The sequence below is a fragment of the Rousettus aegyptiacus genome, unplaced genomic scaffold, assembly GCF_014176215.1.
Source record: "Rousettus aegyptiacus isolate mRouAeg1 unplaced genomic scaffold, mRouAeg1.p scaffold_m13_p_18, whole genome shotgun sequence".
NCBI lineage: Eukaryota > Metazoa > Chordata > Mammalia > Chiroptera > Pteropodidae > Rousettus > Rousettus aegyptiacus.
The window spans coordinates 18,071,630-18,091,881 of record NW_023416293.1 but is presented as its reverse complement, the minus strand read 5'-3'; the positions used below and the strand labels follow the sequence as shown (position 1 = coordinate 18,091,881).

The following is a 20,252-nucleotide window of genomic DNA, read 5'->3' as shown; positions in this document are numbered from 1 at the left end:
TCCTGTGGAAAAATCTCTTCATGAACAAATATGTGAAAAATAATGTATATTCACTAGCATTAAGTTGTAAGAAGTATAATTTCACCTCATTATGGTTTTTAGCCATTTCCTATTATATAACTGGAATGAAAAATCTTAGACTTATTTTTCAGTAAAACTGAAATGCTTAATCTGTTAGAGACACCCCCCTTCCACCACCGTTTGTAAAGTTATTGAAGAGATTCTGGAAATTTTTGCTCCATGAATTTCATAATTTATGATAGTTAATATCAATTTGTAAGATTTTTTTTTTAAGGAACATACTAAAGCTGTTTTTAAAATGACTTTTGCATAATAGATATTCCATTACTAAAAATGAGCAAATGTTATATAACTTTTACCTTTTACTTATACCAATCTTCTAGGGTCATCAGTCTGAAGAACTGTCATCCCAACCTGGAGATTTTTCAGAAGAAGCCGAGGATTCTCAGTGTTGTAGTTTTAAACTTTGGGTTGAAGAAGAAGGTTATGAAGCAGATAGTGAAAGCAATCCTGAGGATAGTGACACCTGGGATGATGGTAAAATACCAGTGAAGTCCTCGTGGGACTTGCAAGTCAGATTACTGATTAACGAAGTGGTTCATTATATTACTTTAGGATATCGTATCGCCTTACCGTTTAAAAGGTGCACTGCATCTTCAGTTTATTTGATCTCCACAACAGATTCTGGCACTCACGTGCCATTTAAAACGATGAGGTTTATTTCGTTAGCACAAATGCTGGTTGAGTGTCTCAGAATACGGGGGAGAGAAAGTCCCTGCTCTCTCAGAAATTCTGGTGGAAGAGATAATGAGTGTCAGAAATAAACAGTATGAATAAATAAAGCAGGGCGACTGATGAGCACAGGATGTTATATATATTGAGGCTTAAATAAAAAAGACCCATCTAGACAAACATTGAGAGGAGGAGCATCTCGGGTGCTTTGTTATAAGGATTCAGCGCCATAAGGAAGGCAGACGTCTGCAGCTAGGTTTCTTCTTAGTTCTCCACAGCCCGGCTTGTCTGTAGGTGGAACCACATTGCACAAGAGCCCTTGTCTCTGGCCCAAAAGCTTAGGCGGGAGGGGAAAGGTATCTGATCAGAGCCAAGCGATCTCCATCTCAGAGGAGGCTCCGCCTTCTCACAGCTGGCCTTGACCACCCCAGGGCTGTCAGTCTTCACTAAGTTTACATGGCTTATCTTGCCCTAAGTGTGTTCTCTTTCCCATCGAGTGCCTGGTAGTAATCACTGATGTCCTACTTAAAGGGCCGGGTGGACCCATAGCAGGTGTTTTGTTTTTACCATGAAGAAAATGAGAAGAACTAAAGACTGTCCAGAAATTGAAAGTGTATATGTGTGTCTATGTGTGTGTACACATATATATTCTATGTAGCTTACTTGATTCATTAAACTTTTGGGTTTTTTCCAGTTTTATTGAGAAATAATTGACATACGTCACTGTATAATTTGATTTACTTGTATTGTGAAATGATTATCGCAAGAGGTTTAGTTAACATCATCATCTTATATAGAGCCAATAAAAAAAAAAGAGTTTCTTCTCGTGGTGAGAACTCTTAAGATCGTCTCTCTGAACCTCTTTCCTGTGTGTCATACCTCAACGTCAGCTGTGGTTAGCACGTTGTGAATATCTTCTCTAGTGTGTATTTGTGTAACTGGGAGTTTGTACCTTTTGAGGACTTTCAGTGAGACTGTTTCTTATGAAGAAGACAGGGTATCGAATTCATCTAACCAATAGCCAAGCCTCCTGTTTTCTTAGGTTAGAAAGTTTGGGATAGTATTTTTTTTTTTCCAGTGGGTAAGAGGAGTGTGTTAAATCCATATCACATGTCTATATAAAAATTACTGTTGATAAAATTTGTAGTTCTATTGAAGATCAAAATTAATTTTAAGACTACTCATGTATCTTCAAAATATCTCTCAGACTTATTCAGGAGACTCATAATCAAAAGTCACGTTGTAGGGAAAGGTTGGTTTTGTGAACATCTTATAAATAGCACTTCTGCCACTAGAACTCCTAAATGATGAATGAGATTTGAAATATTTATTCAGTGTTTAGGGGATAAAAATAATCTTTTCTTTTCCTCTTTTAGGGATAGAAGTAAAGCCTGAAGCAGAAGGTTTTGTTGCATCAAGCGGTCCAAATGGCTTACTCGAAGACCTCAGCCAAGGGGAAATAATATATCCCGAGATTTGTATGCTGGAATTAAGTTTGCTTTCTGCTGGTAAAGCCAAACTTGACGTGCTCACCCATGTATTTGAGAGTTTTTTGAAAATCGTTAGGCAGAAAGAAAAGAATATTTTTCTGCTCATACAGCAGGTAAAGGATGCAATGTGATGAGTATTTGTCACACTCATGTCCCGAGTACTAATCTTTCTTTATAACTCAACTTGCCTGAAGATTATTCGAGATGTTATTTATCTTTTATAATAACTTAGATGTGTTTTTACCTACATATAGTATTCTAAAAATCCTCTAATTCCCTACTTCTCTAAAGTAGCATGAAAATCGATGTCATTGGCTAACTAATAATGACTCCTACTACATTTCTGAGAATGGGTAATATTTTTTAAAGTACATTTAATTTTGATATATGGTCATCGTGAAAAATGAGAAAGTTATGTGTACTCCTACACACAGCCTTCTTTTTAGTTATTTTTAAATATGTATATACAGTAGATTATCAAATTATTACAGTTGCTTCATGCTTTCATGAGCTAAGAAATTTAATTTATGTTTTGTTTTTTAATCTTCAGGGAACTGTGAAAAGTCTTTTAGGAGGGTTCTTGAGTATTTTAACACAGGCTGATTCTGATTTTCAAGGTGCGTTGAAACTCTTAGTTTTAAGCAATAGTTTTAAAATTATTTTGTTGCTATGTGAAGTGCAGGGCTGATACTAATGACTTGCATTGGCGTAGTGCTGCTCTGTGACTTGTAAAGTAGCTTTATATGCATCATCTCTTGTTCCTCAGACCCACCTTGCAGCAGGCGTAGTGTAAGGATCTTGATTTTACAGAGGAGAATCTAGGTTCTAAAGGACGGAGCGAGTCGTTCAGGCTGGTATACACAGAGGTGGCCTTACAAGGACTGTGACTCAGTGTAAACACTGCACAGGATTCTGCTTTATCAGGTAGTGACCACGCACCTGCTCCCCACTCTGAACTTTCATAGATAGCTGAGAAATTCATTATGAACATATAATGTGATTAAGGCTAACATACAGGAAACATTAATGTGGGTTTGTCGAGTGTGTCCTTACGACTAAATTCCTGTTCCGCGTTCTCGGCAGACGTACCTCATGCATCACATTGGGGGGTTCACGGTGTCTGCGTCTCGTTATTGGTGATGTCGACTTTGATCACTTGGTTCGGGTGGTGTCTTCCAGGTTTCTCCCTCGTAAAGTTACTGTTTTCTCTTTAGAATTAGTAAGTATCTCTTATCAGGAGATAACGTGAGACTATGGACATATCCCTGTTTTCATGATAATTGAACCCACTAATTTTAGCATCCGTTGATGATTCTTGGCTCAAACAGTTAAGACTGTGATGCTTGACGAGTAGCGATTTTCTGATTTCGCCATTCCTTCTGCATTTATCAGCTGGGATTGTACAGGAAGGAAAAGCTTCCCTTCTCCCCCATTTACTTGTTGGGCACTTGGTGGACACTTTTGACCTGAAGACTTATTCCAGCTTAGCCATGAAAAACTCTATTCCATGATCTTTTAATAAGAGTTTTGTTGAGATATAATCATATAATATGCAATTCATCTATTAAAAGTATACAGTTCAGTGCGTTTTAGTGTAGTCACCATCACCACGGTCAGTGTTAGCACGTCTTCATCATTTCCTGGAGAAACCCCACACCCTTGACAGTCACTGCCCGTCTCCCCCCCAGCCCTCCCTCACACACGTCCCTCTGCCACCACAGATTTGCCTGGTCTGGATATTTCATGGGCGACAGGACCAGACTGTGCAGGTATACCTGGTGGCCCAGGGGCTGGCCTCCCACTACACATCTCAGCTTCTGTCTGGCGATTCATTCACTTTCTTTAGAGAAGAGTTTCAGGTTTGGGGCATAAGGGTAAATGCTGAGCTCTCTGTGCCCCGTACCCAGCATCAAGGCGAGGAGTGATGTTCACGGTCTTTTGCTAATCGTACTTCCTCTCCAGATTTCAGACAGGTCATTGGCTCTCCACTCCTCCGAGCCCCTTTGTAACTCAGAGATTCTAGGCTACAGCTTTCTCTTCTACCTACTCTTCCATTTTCAAGAAATATTTTTAAATCTCTCATCTGGTGTGCCCCAATGTCCACTGCCTCCCCCACATTTTTTTGCTGTCGTGTGCTTTTTCTTTTCTGTAACTCTACTTTTAGTTCAGTGACTTTCCCGTGGTAAACTAAAGCAAACACTCTGTGTGCGTGTGCGTGTGCGTGTGCACGTGCGCACATGCTCAGTCCCCCATTTTGAACAGGAAACTGTCAGTTTTGAACTGGAAAATCTAAGCACGTACACTTTATTTTGATCATATTACTTCCTTACTCCAAAACCTGTCGTGGATTCATGTTACTAACAGGGCCAAGTCCATGCCCTTCCACAGTCTCACTGCGAGCTTCCGGCCAGGCCCACCTCCTAGTACGCTAGCGCACACGTCCACTGCTTCTGCAGCACACGCTGCTTCCGCATGGCCTCTGTCCGCAGGCTTCGCAGCAGGGTTATCTTCGTCACGTCTAAAGTGGAGACGATATTTAATTTCTAAGGATCAGCTGAGATAATGCATGTAAATATACTTTGAACACTGTAACGCGTGCTCCAGATTTTAGCTATTGACTCAAAAGTCCTACGGATTTGTGTGCCATCGATTATATTTAATGCTAAACCTCATGATGGAATAAAATGTTCAAACTAGTTGTTTGCGATGTTTAAGCATTTTCATAATCTTCAGTATTTCTCTTATTTATGTCATCTAATTTTCTATTAGAAAGTGGTGGTTATAATGTAAACATTTTCAAGCTGAGAAGGCTGCAGACTATTTTATGGTACTAAACAGTGTCAACTTGTTTAACAAATACTCTGTTAATTCATGCTTCTTTAAATAATACCTTTTCTTTACTTGGAGCTAACCAGTCATTAAGAAAAGTAGTTTTGTTGTTTTTTATTGGTTGGTTAGTCGATTTGCATTTAAACATAGTGCTATTACTTCAGCAAATTTTTGGATTATTAGATTGTTTTTAATCCATTTGAAATGTGATAGTATTTGACCTCTTTCAATGAAATTGCTTATTTCATTTCTTTAATTGTGTTTTGGCTCTAATTTTCCCCCATCTTTCTTTAATTTAGCATGCCAGAGAGTATTGGTGGATCTTTTGGTATCTTTGATGAGTTCGAGAACATGTTCAGAAGAGCTAACCCTTCTTTTGAGAATATTCCTGGAGAAGTCTCCTTGTACAGTAAATATGCTACAATTTAAAACTGTTTCACCAATATCTAATAGAGTATTTCTTTAAGTATTTGGAAATCATTGGCTCTCTCTTTTGATGTAGTAATTGTTATATACTGTCAACTCCAGGTTGTCACTTGCGAAGTTCCCGATTGTTTATCATTCGCACATCTTCCCCTCATTTTGGTTAAAGAGAATGTCACTGGGGTCACAGCCCCTTTATGTGACCGCAGCCACCCCAGTCTTTGTGCTTAAGGAATGCTAAGTAATTTTAATTACTAAAGAGAACTTAACTACAAGGAATTACAACCATCTTGAGGATTATCCTTTTCTCAGAAAATCATTATTTGCTCTTCAGTTATCTCTCGTCACTTCTCCTTTTATGGGTGTAGCTTAGTGACTTTTAAACTGTTCTTTGCTGAGGAACCCATTTTTATGATGAAATAAAAATGCATAAGCCAATAAAACAACCCCTGGAGCGGCTTTCTCTGAAGGAGGTCGGAGGCCGGAGGCCCCTGAGCCCTGCCGTTTTCCCGCCTCACTCTAGCCATCGTGGGCCCCGAGGGAGCTTTGTGGAACCGAGGCCAAAACCACCAGTGTGGACCGCCAAGAACTGCCTGCCCGTTTATGGAGTCTTCCTGTTACTTTTTCCGAGCGCGTTTTCCACTGTGCTAATCAACATGAGGTGTTTTGTGCGTGAGCGTGGCGTCACCCTTCGTTGCACTTTGGGGTCGTCTTCTCTGTTTTTTTTACTTGTCCCCTTAGTCATTGCTTTTCATTTCCTCTCTCATCTATACGTTCTACATTTCAGTTTAAACAAAACTGATAATTATAAATACGACCTAAAAATCTTATTTTCGTTTACTAAACACAGATGAAAGAACATTTATTTAAGGAAAAGGCATGTAAAAGAAATTGGAAAGTAACCGAGTGCTCACTTTTATGAAGCCAGTCACAGCATAAACATCCCTCAGAACCTGGAGGTGCTGTAAGGCCTCTGGTTCTGGCCCTCACTGAAAAACAGTCGAGAGAAACAGCTGTGGTCCACGTGGACATACATGTCTCCCTTTGGCGGAGATGAGTCCGACGTCATTATTGTATTTAATTTCTAATACTTGAGGCCAACTGATCATGTTTAGGTTTGTACCATAAAAGCATCTAAACTTAAATTAACCACAAGAGAGTACCTGTTTTAAGAATGAAATCACTCATATTTTATCTTTACAAAAAATGAAATTTTTTATATTAAATTAATCGGAGTGACACTGGTTAGTAAAATCATGTGGGTTTCAGGTGCACAGGTCAGCGATGCGCCGACTGCGCGTTGCATCGTGCGCCCGCCTCCCAGAGGCACGTGTCCTTCCGCCACCACGTGTCTGACCCCCGTCGACCCTTCACCCCCTCAGCCCCTCCCTCTGGGAACCACGGAACTTGTCTGTGTCTGAGTTTTTGTTAGTCTTACTTGTTGCTTTTGGTTTCATTTCCTACATGTACGTGAAATCATATGGTTCTCAGCTTTTTCTGTCTGACCTATTTGCTTATTAGCAAAATCGGCCCATGTTGCAAATAGCGGTATTTCACCTTTTCTTAGGGCTGAGTAATAAATATTCCATTGCCTATATGTACCACATCTTCTAGAAAATTTTAATTATATGGTAGACAGCAAAGTATTTAAGTAGGAATGCTGACTAGTATATGGGTGTGTTTCTATTTTCATTATAACCTGAATTTAAGACTATTATGTACCTTGTCACAAGATCGTGAAGTTTTGTTTGTTTCTCTTTTTCCCTAGGAAATTCTTCTTCTGGGCATTCTGAAAATCGTCGAAAGCGATGCCGCTGTGAGCCCTTCGCAGTACCTGACATTCCCCTTCGTGCACACTCCACAGTCGAGCAGTGGTGTTTCGCCACAGGGGAGTCCTGGGATCCTCAGCAGCAAAGCCATGGGGTTACTGAGGCGAGCACACGTGTCACGGAGCAAGAAAGAGGCTGGCGGCGACACCTTCCCCCAGCAGCTGCTGTCCGCGTGGCACGTGGCCCCAGTCCACTTGCCACTGCTGGGCCAGAACTGCTGGCCACACCTGTCGGAAGGTTTCAGCGTCTCGCTGTGGTTTAACGTGGAGTGCGCCCAGGAGGCCGAGGGTGCCGCCGAAAAACGGAAGAAGATGAAGAAAAGAAGCAGATCATTCATTCTGCGGCGCGGTAGTGCTGACGGAACAGGTACGAAGACAGCGTTACGCGCTACGCGCAGCTGTCCTAGACGGCGAGTTAGGTGACCGGCGAGAGCACAGCGACGTGCCCTTCCCCGCAGTGCCTCCGTAGTGCCGGTCCCGGCTTGCCAAAGCCCGCGTTGTCAGAGAGCCTTGAAAACCCCATTTTCTTGTGCACTTTTGCTTGGGGGGGGGGCGGCGGGGAGGGAGGGCCACCCGCCCCCTTCCTGCCCCTTTCCTGGTCCCAGTGCTGGATTAGGGTGGCCCCCGACGTTAGGGAAGGAGAGGGTAGAACCCTGGGGCCCACGCCCAGCTCGCCCCTGCCCGCCTCTCAGTTCAGGCTCTACTCGGGCCGTGTCTCACCCCGGCGCCCCTCCTAGTGGCTGTCGCAGAGTCCGCATGCGTCAGCCACACTCCGAAGGTGGAGTCTGTCCGCCCCGGTCCTTCCGGGAGCCGTCGGGGTGCTGTCGTGCAGCCGCGACATGGCATCTGGTGGTTCTCTGAAACCAGTGCGCGGCGCTGGGGCCGGAGCAGCGGGCTCATCCACAGGGCCCGTGAGAGTGTGGCGGCCGGACGGGACGGACGCTGGGCCCCGCCTGTGTGGGGCGCTGGCCCCGGTGGCCCCGGAGCTCGCCCGCCTCCCTGGAGCTCCCTGGAGACGGAAGTCCGAGGTGACGCCGTCAGCGGCAGCAAAGGGCGGGCAGTGTCGCCAGTGTTCACAGTCGGGGCTCTGCATCCGCTCGTCCCTGTCGTCAGCGGAGCGTACTTACGTAGCTTTATGGGTTAGACCAGAAGCAGGTAGTTCGCAATGTTTCAGGTAGTTCTAGCTTGTGCGTGTGTGTGTGTGTGTGTGTGTGAACTGAATGTCGCCAACTAAGAACGGAGAGCTTTGAAACAGCATGGGACGTTACTGACGCCGCCGCCATCTGATGGGCGTTAGTGCCTCGCGTACACGTCACTGCCCAGCTCTGCACACCTGTCACCTTCGCCACGACTCAGTGAGGCGAGTGCCGCACCCTCTGTGTTCACAGTCAGAGGTCAGCAGCGTGATGGCTTTGTCTAGCTGGCAGGTGGCAGAGAGGGGTTTGCACCCACCTGTGGCCAGCACGCGCGAGACGGTGCCGATTGCTGTCCCTTATTTTAAGTGAGGGCAATCACAATGTAAACCGTCTCTTATAAAGCAAATAAGTATACACAGTGACCTGAGAAAAGTAAATATTGGGAAAATTTTTTATCGTGAAAATGTATTTTGGAAAGATGATTTTGCATAAGCATTTTAAAGAATATTTAAAAACACCATACATATAAAAACATTGGAGATGAAGAAAATGTTAATTATGGTGAGAATACATCCTTTGCCACTAAACCAACTGTGAGCCATTGAGCAAGTTATTAACCACTCACCACCTCGATTCTGTCACACTCAAAATGGGGATGATATTTACCTCATAAGATTGTTGTGAGGATTAGACTAAGAAATGTTTATAATAGTCCTACTCTACAGTTCCTGTGTAGGCACTCGTTTTTCTGGCCTCTTATCTGTATAAGTTTAGATTAGATATGGAAAGTTTTAAAAATACCATATCAGATATGAGTCTTCCGTATATCTTATATCTTGGGCAATAGTCGTCAAAATAGTCAATGAATCTGTTTTCCTGTTTAGAACACAAAGCGCAGCTCACTGCCACTGTTCCCTGAACATCACGCGTCAGATGCTACATTTTCTAGGATTTGGTATTTTCAGCAATCGAACTGCTAGAAACCATGCCGTAAATAGAATGATGCCATTTGTTTCCAAAGACTATCGATATACTAGAGCGATGCGAAAATAACAATAAAAGCGAGATATTTCATGTCAGTCTTTGGGGGCGAGGTTAGGACTGTCATCTGCACATTATCTTGGGGTAAATGCTCCAGCCGCAAATGCCACCAGTGAGTATTCTCAGGGCAAACGGGAAATGGGTTAACTATTCTTTTTTAAGACTATCGTCATTGATGAGGAAAGTAGTCTTAAAAATTGGTGGTTATGTCTGTTGAAAAATGGCAACAAATACATATGCAGTCAGTAACCAGGAGTGTTCGTCTTCTTCAAACGTCCAAGCCTTTGGGTGTTCACTTCGTGTTTTGGTCCATCTCAATTCACATACTGTACACTAAAGTCGTGCGTCATGGTACTAGGCAGCGTGGGCGCTGGAGGACTCAGCTCGTCAGACGTGGCCAGCCAGTGCTGGGTTTTACATGGTGAGAAAGAGAGGTCAGGATGAAGAACCAGAAAGCCCAAAGCGAAGAGAAGCACTGTAGAGTTTCAGAAACACTTAGCCGTTAAATTCAAAGCTCACTCATCAGGGAATCTAAACAAAGAACATTCAAACACCAGCATATTTCGAAAAGGAATTTTAATATGAAGAATTTTTTTTTTAAATTGTGCTATTGTAGTAGTTACGAGATGGCTTTTGGGAGTGCCCAGCCTGTGGTGATGGTGCCTGGGCCGGGTCCCCGATGTCAGGGTGGCCCGACCCGGGCGATCGAGGCGTTGACAGTGCAGTGTCGTGTTCACGCCTGCAGTTAGCCCTCTATTACCATATTTTAAAACATTAATAACTTTTAATGCGCTCAGTTACTGTTTCCGCGCCTCGTGCTTTTTTGGAGCTAACATCTCTACTCTGGAAATGTTTGCAGCAGGCCAGGTTCAGACATTCTGAGTACATAATTTACTACAAGCAAAGACTATGCTTTGTATTCTTTTAAATTCACTTTTCCACTCTTACATCTTTTTGTCATAGAGAACAACAGGCCAGAAGGCGCAGCGTACACGAATCCTGGTGACAGGCTCACAGAAGAAGGCTGTGTTCACATGATGTCGCTGGGGTCCAAGGCGCTGATGATGCAAGTGTGGGCCGACGCCCACGCCGGCTCGCTCATCTTCCGGTACTGACTCCTCAGCCCCCACCAGCAGATCATGCATTTAAATAGTTTGTGTGAGAGCCATTGGCGGGAAATCCGCTAATAAAGATCACTGCAGCAAAGCAGAACAATCCTGTTAAAAAAGGAGACACATTCTAACGGTTATTATTGCCGCTTTGTAACAACATATTATTGTATCCAGAAATCTGTGATTAAACTCTAAAGTACACTATGTTTCTCAGCTTTTAGACCGAATGCTTAGTGCAGTCGTATCTCTGGGGAAGTATTCTGTCAGTCGCAGTGATGTAAGATGTTACTGTCAGCTCCGTTTTCCATGCAGATTACATATTTAACAGCCATTTTCTAATGAGCTTATGTTCTCCTTGCCAGCCTATCCTTTTTCCCTACCTCCTCTGTAACTAGTAAAGATACAAGTCTTTTATTTGTATTGAGTGAGAATGAGTAGTATGAGACTATTTTCATAAAATGTAAAACTAAACAATGTCATTTAGGGGCGTATGCTTCGTTAATGTTATAGCTGGTACTGGGTACTGCATGTACATCATATCCTAATTCTCACAGTAATCCTTCAAAGTAGATTAGACCGCCAACACATCCTGCCGTTTACACATTTATGTGCAATATGTAATAAAAATTTTTTCCAGTTAGAATTGACATACAATATTATGTTAGGTTCTGGTATACGATGTAGTGATCAGATCTTTATATAACTTATGAAGTGATCACCCCGATCATTCTAGTATCCGTCCGACATAGTTATCACAATATTACTGACCATTTTCCCTGTGCTACACCTTACCCCCTGTGACTGTTTTTATAACTGGCAATTTGTACTTCTTAAGCCTGTCACCTTTTCACCCAGCCCCCAAACCTCCTCCCATCTGGCAGCCATCAATTTGTTCTATATCTATGAGTTTGTTTCTTTGTTGTTCATTAATTTTGTTTTCTAGATTCCACATGTAAGTGAAATGTATCCATTTTTGTATAAAGCAAATATTACATTATGATTTCTAAAAGAGCATTAATATGTAAATGGTAATGATAAAATAATTTTTATACAAATTGAGTTCTGAAAATTATTGCCAAATTATTAAGACTAGAAAATGAGCCTAATTTATCTTAGTTCATGAATTGAGATAATAATATAATAACTAAGAAGATTATGGTGTAAAAAAAGACCTCTGACTTTCTAAGTAAGTTTAAAAATAGAACAGATTTTTAATCTCACTTAACGATTGTTACGCATGTGGTAAACACTGGGATTGAATGATTCATGTTTTCAGCCTGTGCCTTTTCTCTCTCTGCGTAGTGTGTGCGTGGATTCAAATGGTGACGCGAAAGCTGTTTTACTGGCGCAGGCTGAATCTCAGGAGAGTGTTTTTCTCCCAAGCAAATGGCAGCATTTAGTCCTCACCTACTTGCAGCAGCCCCAGGGAAAAAAGAACGTCCATGGGAGGATGTCCATCTGGGTCTCTGGACAAAGGTATGAGGCATTCTTAGTGAATGTTTCTTAACCTCAGTTACGAGGTTTTAGTCTGCTGTAGTTTCTGAAACAGGCTACAGAACACTACAGATAAAATGTACTATACAGTGCCATAGGAACCTATGTCGGAGTTGGATATTTTCCCGTTTATCACCTCCATACAAAATTCATTTCCCGTAGAAATAATTGTTGAAAATTAATATTTGGGTTTGGGGAAGCATGCAGAAATCTGGACATTTAGACATTTATGTGAAATATATAGTTGATCAAGGAACAAACTATAATTTGGTCTTTCAAGCCTATATATAATAAAATTAATCCACAAGGAATTATTAGCTAATAAGGTGCTGGAGTCAGGTGGAGTGCTGCATGGCCTTTATGGAGAATTATGCCTCAAGTTCGTGAGAAACATTTTCAGGAATATCTTAATATAAAACTTAACACCGAGAGCGCCACAAGGTATTTTGGCCTTTCGAGAGTTGGGAAGTATTTTATTGAATAGAATAGCATGAAGGGGACACGGAATCGGGAGCTGGTGTGGCCTGGGGGAGGGCCAGGCCGGCTGGAGGGAAGGGCCGCGCTGCATTATGGGAAGGACAAGCGCATGGACGTGGCGACGGGGCCTTCGCGGCCAGGGGCCGAGGTTTGGTCTAATGGACCGTGAGGAGTCGCACACCTGCGGCGCTGCAGCGCTTTCGCCAGGTGCACCATCGACATTACCTCCCAGTTCTCACAAAAACCCCTCGAAGTGGATTAGCACGAACACACGCGCACGCACGCACGCACGCACACACGCCCTTAGCGAGCATTAACCTCTTTTCATTCATCGTTCATGCATCACATGTTTATTGAGGAATTACCGGGTGTGTGCCAAGCACATGCCACGTGAGGCCTGAGGACAGCCACATCCCCTGCCTCCTCGCGACCACAGTCTAGTGAGGAAGCAGACAGCGAGGAAGCGCAATTAAATTTATGCAGATTACAATGAATGTCGCGAAGGTAGCAAACAGGTCCCCGGACCACAGTCTCAGGTGGATCAGGGACGGCCCCTCTGCAACCAGATTGTTCACACTGACACGTCACTGAAGCTTACTTTCCATGTTCCAAATAAAATATTTTCTGAGATGCTCTCAGTCTTCACAGCTGCCTAAGCCTGAGTGGCAGCTGTCGCCGCCAGTAAATTGGTGTCCAGAGCCTCGGGCTGGACGGGTTGGAGCTGGGGAGGGGCTGAGTCCAGAGCCTCCTTCTGGACTCTCTCTCCTCCTCGTTTCTTGAACTCTCACCATGTGGCAGAGGAACACAGTCCTCCCAGCTGCCCTGCGAGGCGGTTGATAGCTCTGTGTTCCAGGGGAGGTGGCTGAGCCCCAGGGTGGGGCAAGTAACTTAGCCAAAGTCATGCCACAAGTAAGGGCTACAGCTGACACTTGAACCTGGACTCTGACCCCAGACAGTGCCCACGGGTTAAAACCCAAGGCTTTACCCCCCAACAGCCTATTTCTGAATTGGGCCAGCTGACAAGTATAGGAATCGTGAACTAATTATTAGACATGTTCAGAGCGACAGTTCAGATGATCGTTGTGGACAGTTCTGAAGTTAGTGGGTATAGTCACTTGGTTCACATAGTACTCGATCTTGTACCCATCCGCTTGTTTCTACATTACTTTGAAGGGATTTTTTTGCCATTTGTTACAAGTTAATGAATTCATCTGTTAATAGAGCAATGACCAAGCAACCAAGGATAAATATATTATTATTCTGTTGATTTCAATTTGGTACTATGTTTATTATTCTCTACAAATAATACATTTCAGAAGCCATTTTAATAATACATAATGACACTGAAAAACAACTTACGAATGCTTTCTATTAATCATTACTTGATGAACAGCACACAAATCTGGTAGGAATATGTGGCACATGGTAGATAATCAATATCTGTGGAATTCATCCTGCATTGATCCTGCTCTTAAAAATTACATTGTCATACGGCCACTAGGTAGCAGTAGTGTATCAGTAATGACCTTCTATTTGGTTTGAGAAAGATGCAGTGGAAGTTACTCTAACGTATGCCAGTTATACCTCAATCAAAAAAAAGCTATGTATTTCCTTTATTAAAAATATTCCTATTAATATTTAAATTTATGTTAAATATGAAACAGAGAGCCTTAGGGGAAAGTTTCTAAATAAACATATTCCAAAGTAGAATTTCTCATTCAGAGCTAACAATGTTAGCTTATTCTAAGTCTTCGTGTATTCACAAACTTTGCCTTTACAAGTTACCTTCATTATCATAGTCCAGAGTTTAAAACATTTGTGAAACGGGGTAGAGCTTGGCACGCTGCAGTTTCGACTGGAAAGTGATGTCCTCCCATTTTGTGTCTATGAGAAAATGTTAGTTTATCTTTTCTTGAAAGAATTCCTGTGAAAATAAGAAACCAATCAAAAGCTCCATAACGAGGTACCAAAAAAGTGAAAAAAAAAATCGCATTTCAGCTGCTATTCAGAGCAAAACTTGGAGGTGATATTTTTCCCTGATTCGTCTTCGAAGGCCTCACAGAGGACGTGGGATTTTAGGAATTGTCTACCCAGGTGGGAGGTGTCTTGGTGAAGTCAGGGAGAGGCGGTCGCGTGGTGTCTGTAAACCAGGATCACATGTGCAGACGCCAGGTGGCAAAGAAAGCTTGCCTCAAATGTGGGGTCACATTTCCTGTGACCTGGTGTAGGCTCGCCAGGCATTTCTGTTCTGCTCCCCAATTTCTAGGGCTCGAGGACCACCAGCACCTCAGATCGAGACCACAGAGTCAGTTCTCTTTCTCCCCATCACCAACTATTTGATGCTGAACCAAAAAGACTATTCAAGAATTTCCTGTGCTTAAACACTCGTGTGTTTAACGTAGTACTTAGTCCTCACCGAAGTAACTGATTTCACTTTTTTCTTAATGTAGGAAACCTGAAGTTACTTTGGATTTTGTGCTTCCAAGAAAAACAAGTTTGTCATCCGATAGCAATAAAACCTTTTGCATGATTGGCCATTGTGTGTCATCTCAAGAAGAGTTTTTGCAATTGGCTGGAAAATGGGACCTGGGAAATTTACTCCTCTTCAATGGTATATTTTTCCCCATCAGAGCATTTCCAAATTTTTCTTTCAATTAACAAGTATTAAACTAAGTAAATTATCTTGATAAAATATGGATCTCTGTTTCTTTACTTGTACTTAGTAAGTATTGTATTTTCTAGATTCCAAGATGACTTTAAAAATATTTTACATTTTCATAATCTAAATGTTTTCTATAATTGATAATACATTTAATGTAGAGATGTACATTGTACTCCTATACCTGCCCCCCCCAAAAAGAGAAGTTTATATTAAGTCAACTTTATTTTGTAATTCTGGAAAATGCAATTATTATGAGAGGTAATTGTAGAATGGTTGTCTATTTTATTTATAACTTTAGTATATTCTATAAAAATACCAAAACTTAGGAGAAAAAAGAAATACGATTTAAAAACACATCACAAACCTGGCGCATAATAGCATGCACACAGTGTTTATTGAATGGATGGATAGAGGAGATACAGATACCAGTTCACGTTACATTTTAAAAAGGAATTTACTGAGCTATAGTTTCTATTTATTAAAAAAAGGCTAAATGAAGCAAAACAAATTTTAAAAACACCCTGTTTTCTAGCTCAAGGAGCAAATAGAATTTCATGATTTTATTTTACCAGGAGCTTCACAGTTGGCCTTATATATAGTAATTCATCTTCTGTCTATAGTTAGCATAGGCTGTTTGCTCATCACACCCATTTGGAAACTGAAGCTTTATCACTTTTATAGGATATGGCGACTACTAAAAGGATCTGGCATAAAAAATTCTTGGCTTCTTTTTGTGGAAAATTCTGGCTGGAATATTTTAAATAAGTAACTTTGTTTTTCTGCTGTTCAGGAGCTAAGATTGGCTCACAAGAGGCCTTTTATCTGTATGCTTGTGGACCCAACCACACGTCTATAATGCCATGTAAATATGGTAAGCCTGTGATCGACTACTCCAGATATATTAATAAAGAAATTTTGCAGTGTGAACAAATCAGAGAACTTTTTATGACCAAGAAGGATGTGGACATTGGTCTCTTAATTGTAAGTTTTCATTTTACAAGTTTTACCTTTATAGTAACTGTACATATGTATGTTTATCGAATGTGTAATTAGCTATGAATTGGATTCCCAATATTTCTCTTTTTTGTTTCTCAACATTTTCTTTCCTCAGAATGTGTTTTTTTCTGAAGAAAAAAAAATTAGAATACCTAGACCTTCTCAGAATTGTTTCTACATTTCAAATTTCCATCCCTTTTTCCTTGAAACTGTATTCCTTTACTAAGTATCAGTTTAGTTTACACCTATTAATCATTAAAGATAAATGTTTATGATCTAGTACTAAAACTAGTAGATCTGGCTATGAGACTGTTTCTTCTCTTTTTATGAGAGAGACAGTTATACATCAGAGAGATTTCTCACTGAGGACTCCTGTTCTGGAATGTATTTTGCTGCTGTTGTGAATGAGGTATAATTTCATAAGCAAAATAAATTATACTTTAAAACTGTAACACTTGACTAAAGTAAAGAAGAAATTCTAGTACAGATATTTTGTAAAACATATGTCTTAAGTGGTGTTAAATATATATGAATAGATATATAGAGATAGATAGATAGATATACGTATATATAGATATATATAAAATAGATGTAGAGTAGATACTAATGGCATTTAACTAACTTGATATTAGGCATTCAATCTTTTTCTCCCTAAGGAGTATTTAAGAATGGGGGTTGGGCATTTTGGCCGTCTACTGTCCCTGAGTGGAGGCTGGGGACGCTAAATGTTCTGCGCGGGCAGGGTCATGCGACACGGGACGATCCTACCATCTAAGGAGCTCACACAAGTGTTGTTCAACTAATGCTGTTCACTCTCTAGTCTTTGGTTAACCCATTTCCTTTCACATGCCCCCCAAAAAAGTCCTTCATCCTTTTATTTGGCCTGAAAAGAATATACATTATATGTTGTAAAATTCAACAAATGATCACAGACTAAAATTCTACGGGTTTTGTGTGACAGCTCCTTTTCGGAAGCCAGGTTCTAAGCCCAATGTGGCAGTCGGGCTAGGGGGCCATGAGCGGGCCATTGGGGAGGCACGGGGCCTGCGCTGTGGCCTCAGGGGGGCCGGCATTTTGTCAGCCTTCTGATGACAGATGCACGGCTTTAAAAGTCTGTTTGACCAGCATGGTCGGGCGCCGTGGGCATCGTAGCGGTTTCGCTGGTACGCACATTTGCGAGGTGGTGTCTGATGAACGTGTCCTTAAATCGCCGTGGGTGGAGAGTGGCCAGGGCCCCGGCGTCTGTGCAGAGACGCTGAACGGCGTGACTTTTCGAGGCCCGGGGTCCCGCAGCCGCCGCCACTGCGCGCTCCGCCAAGTGCCCACCGTGTTGTAGGTTCGCCGTGATACCAGGATGCGCCCCCGCCCCGCCCGCACTTCCACGCTCTGCACTTACAGTGACCCGGGGCCAGCCGCGGTCCAAAAATGTTCAATGGAAAAGTCCGTAGATAGACAAGTCGTAAGTTTTACATTGTGTGGCGTTCTGAGTAGCGCGATGAAATCCCATGCAGCCCTCTCCGTGCCCCCCGGGACATGAGCCGCCCCTTCGTCCAGCGTCTCCATGCTGTAGGTCGCCACCTCCCACACCCCCCTCCTGTCGCGTAGTAGCCATCGAGGCCCCGCAGTCCCCAACCCCGGGTGGCCTGTTAGAAACGGGGCTGCACAGCAGGAGGTGAGCAGCTTCATCTGCGTCTGCAGCCGCCCCCAGCGCCGGCATCGCCGCCTCAGCTCCGCCTCAGGTCATCGGCCATTAGATTTTCATGGGAGCACCGGTCCCTGGGGCCACAAAGGTTGGGGACCACTGATCTAGGCGATCAGGTCGACCCTTGCAGTATTGCAGTGTTTGTATTCAAGTCACCCTCATTTTGCTTAATGATGACCGCAAAGCCATTCCCATAACTTTTATCGCAGTATAGTTATAATTGTTCTATTTTATTATTAGTTGCTGTTGTTAATCTCTTGTTATGCCTAATTTAGAAATTAAACTTTTTCATAGGTATGGATGTGCCTGGTGTGTAACGGGTGAACCGTAAGCTTTAGCTGTTGTTGGTGGTATGAATAAGTATACTTTCTTGTTTATTGTAAAATGATCAAAGCTGGAATGTCTCAGCCTTGATGTGGGGTTCAGTGTTGACCACAGAAATGAAACTGATCTTTTCCTTTGTGGGGAGCCACCTTGCTTCTCATGTTCATTTTTGTTTAGTGTAATGTGTCTTTTTTAAAACAGAGAAAATGATTTGATGGGTGTCTTTTTACTTTGGAATATTCATTTGCTAGTTGATAACTTTAGGCCGTGTTTAGTTACTGAAGAAAAATCTCTGTGTTTCAGGAAAGTCTTTCCGTTGTTTATACAACGTACTGTCCTGCTCAGTACACCATCTATGAGCCGGTCATCAGACTGAAAGGTCAAGTGAAAACCCAGCTCTCCCAAAGACCCTTCAGCTCCAAAGAAGTCCAGAGCATCTTATTAGAACCTCATCATCTAAAGAATCTCCACCCTACTAAGTGTCAGACTATTCAAGGCATTCTGCATGAGATTGGGGGAACTGGGATATTTGTTTTTCTCTTTGCTAGGGTAAGAATCGTTCGTTATAGTTTTATCTAAAGAGGAACTTTTTTATTGATAAATTTTAGCATTTCTTTTTGATTACAAAAAAAGCTGTACGTCAACTATATTAAACTTTTAGATAAAAAATTGCACGTTTAAGGTGTCACCAAGTTTTCTGCCACAGATGGTTAAAGTTTCTTGCAATTTATGAAGATTTTAGAAGTTTTCCATTGTCCAGAAATGTAATTAGAACAATTAAATGTTAAATTATAAGATTAAATTTGCCGATGAGAAAAAAACATGCTGTAGCGAGTGACAATATAGGAGAACTGTGTTCTTTAAAATAAAGTTTGTGAAACTTGTTTTTCCCATGACGCTTCCAGACGTGTGGGGAAAATAAGGGTTAACAAACAAGTACAGAAAATAATCTGTTGATCGATTCCTTATCAAAAATTTGAGGCATTTTGCTGACATTTCAGATCATTAATAAAATTCTGCTGACTTGTAAGATTGTTAATGTTATTCTAGTTCATTTATAGCATATTTCAGAGACTAAAGAGCATGGCATTTAGGTGTCCTGCTTTTGTTCGTAATTCTTAAATTACAACGCAAGTGGGACCAATAAAAAATAAGCTTTCAAGTGAAACTTTATGGATTGATATTAGGTAGTGGTAGATAGTCCCGTGAAATTTTTACTCTCAAAGTAGAAAAAAATATTCATGTTTTGTTTTTTTAGGTTGTAGAACTCAGCAGCTGTGAAGAAACTCAAGCATTAGCACTGAGAATTCTCCTCTCGTTAGTTAAGCACAACCAGCAGAGAATACACGAATTGGAAAACTGCAACGGGCTTGCTATGATTCACCAGGTGTTGACCAAGCGGAAGTGCACCGTCGGCTTCCACATGCTGAAGGTTCGTCCTCGCGAGACTCCTCGCGGCTTCGCGGCCAGGGATGCTTCTCTCTTTATCGAGGTCGTGGCGTTTGTGTTTCAATTGCTCGCGAGGAAAATGAAGGAACCTTAATTGTGTAAATTTAATCAAACTAAGGTACTCTTCCGCTTTTTTCCTTTTTTTTTTTTTTTTTGACAAGGGCTAAAACTATTTTTGTTTTAAGATGCAATAAGAAATAGGTTGTTCCCGTGAACCTTGTTTACTATAGTTTTTCTTGTTTTTTGCCCCCTCCTTTTTCACCATCATGTGCGTTTTCATGTACGAAGCCACGTTAGTGGCGGCACTTTAGATGCAGTCGTTCCTCATTTTCCATCATTTAAATAGTTGCATTTTAATTTTCACTAAAGCATTTCAGGAAAGTAAGAGAAAACACAGACGCACAGAGTGTTAGGTCGGGCTGGGCCCGGAGGCGGCTCCTGCGCCGGCCGCTCCCCCCGAAGGCAGTGGAGCCGAGACCCTCGAGGCAGAGACAGCACGGTTCGCTGCAGCCCCCGTGAGGGCCGCAGCCCGGCCC

The 20,252-nt window shown here is 42.1% G+C and overlaps 1 protein-coding gene across 9 annotated transcripts in view; it reads left to right on the top strand.

Annotated features, from left to right (window-relative positions):
- The window catches only part of LYST (lysosomal trafficking regulator), a 137,124-nt gene that overhangs the window by 40,136 nt on the left and 76,736 nt on the right, over window positions 1–20,252 (top strand). For 8 of the 9 annotated variants that reach the window (XR_004955472.1, XM_036235617.1, XM_036235614.1 and 5 more), the window contains 11 exons: window positions 405–558; window positions 2,130–2,356; window positions 2,794–2,860; window positions 5,372–5,481; window positions 7,264–7,690; window positions 10,464–10,608; window positions 11,915–12,088; window positions 15,034–15,194; window positions 16,036–16,226; window positions 18,571–18,816; window positions 19,526–19,699. Coding sequence is in view for 8 of the 9 variants with exons in the window: in XM_036235617.1 (XP_036091510.1) it covers window positions 405–558; window positions 2,130–2,356; window positions 2,794–2,860; window positions 5,372–5,481; window positions 7,264–7,690; window positions 10,464–10,608; window positions 11,915–12,088; window positions 15,034–15,194; window positions 16,036–16,226; window positions 18,571–18,816; window positions 19,526–19,699 (2,076 nt within the window). In the remaining variant the exon portion in view is untranslated. The remainder of the gene's footprint in view (window positions 1–404; window positions 559–2,129; window positions 2,357–2,793; window positions 2,861–5,371; window positions 5,482–7,263; window positions 7,691–10,463; window positions 10,609–11,914; window positions 12,089–15,033; window positions 15,195–16,035; window positions 16,227–18,570; window positions 18,817–19,525; window positions 19,700–20,252) is intronic. The other variant, XM_036235615.1, reaches the window with a different exon arrangement.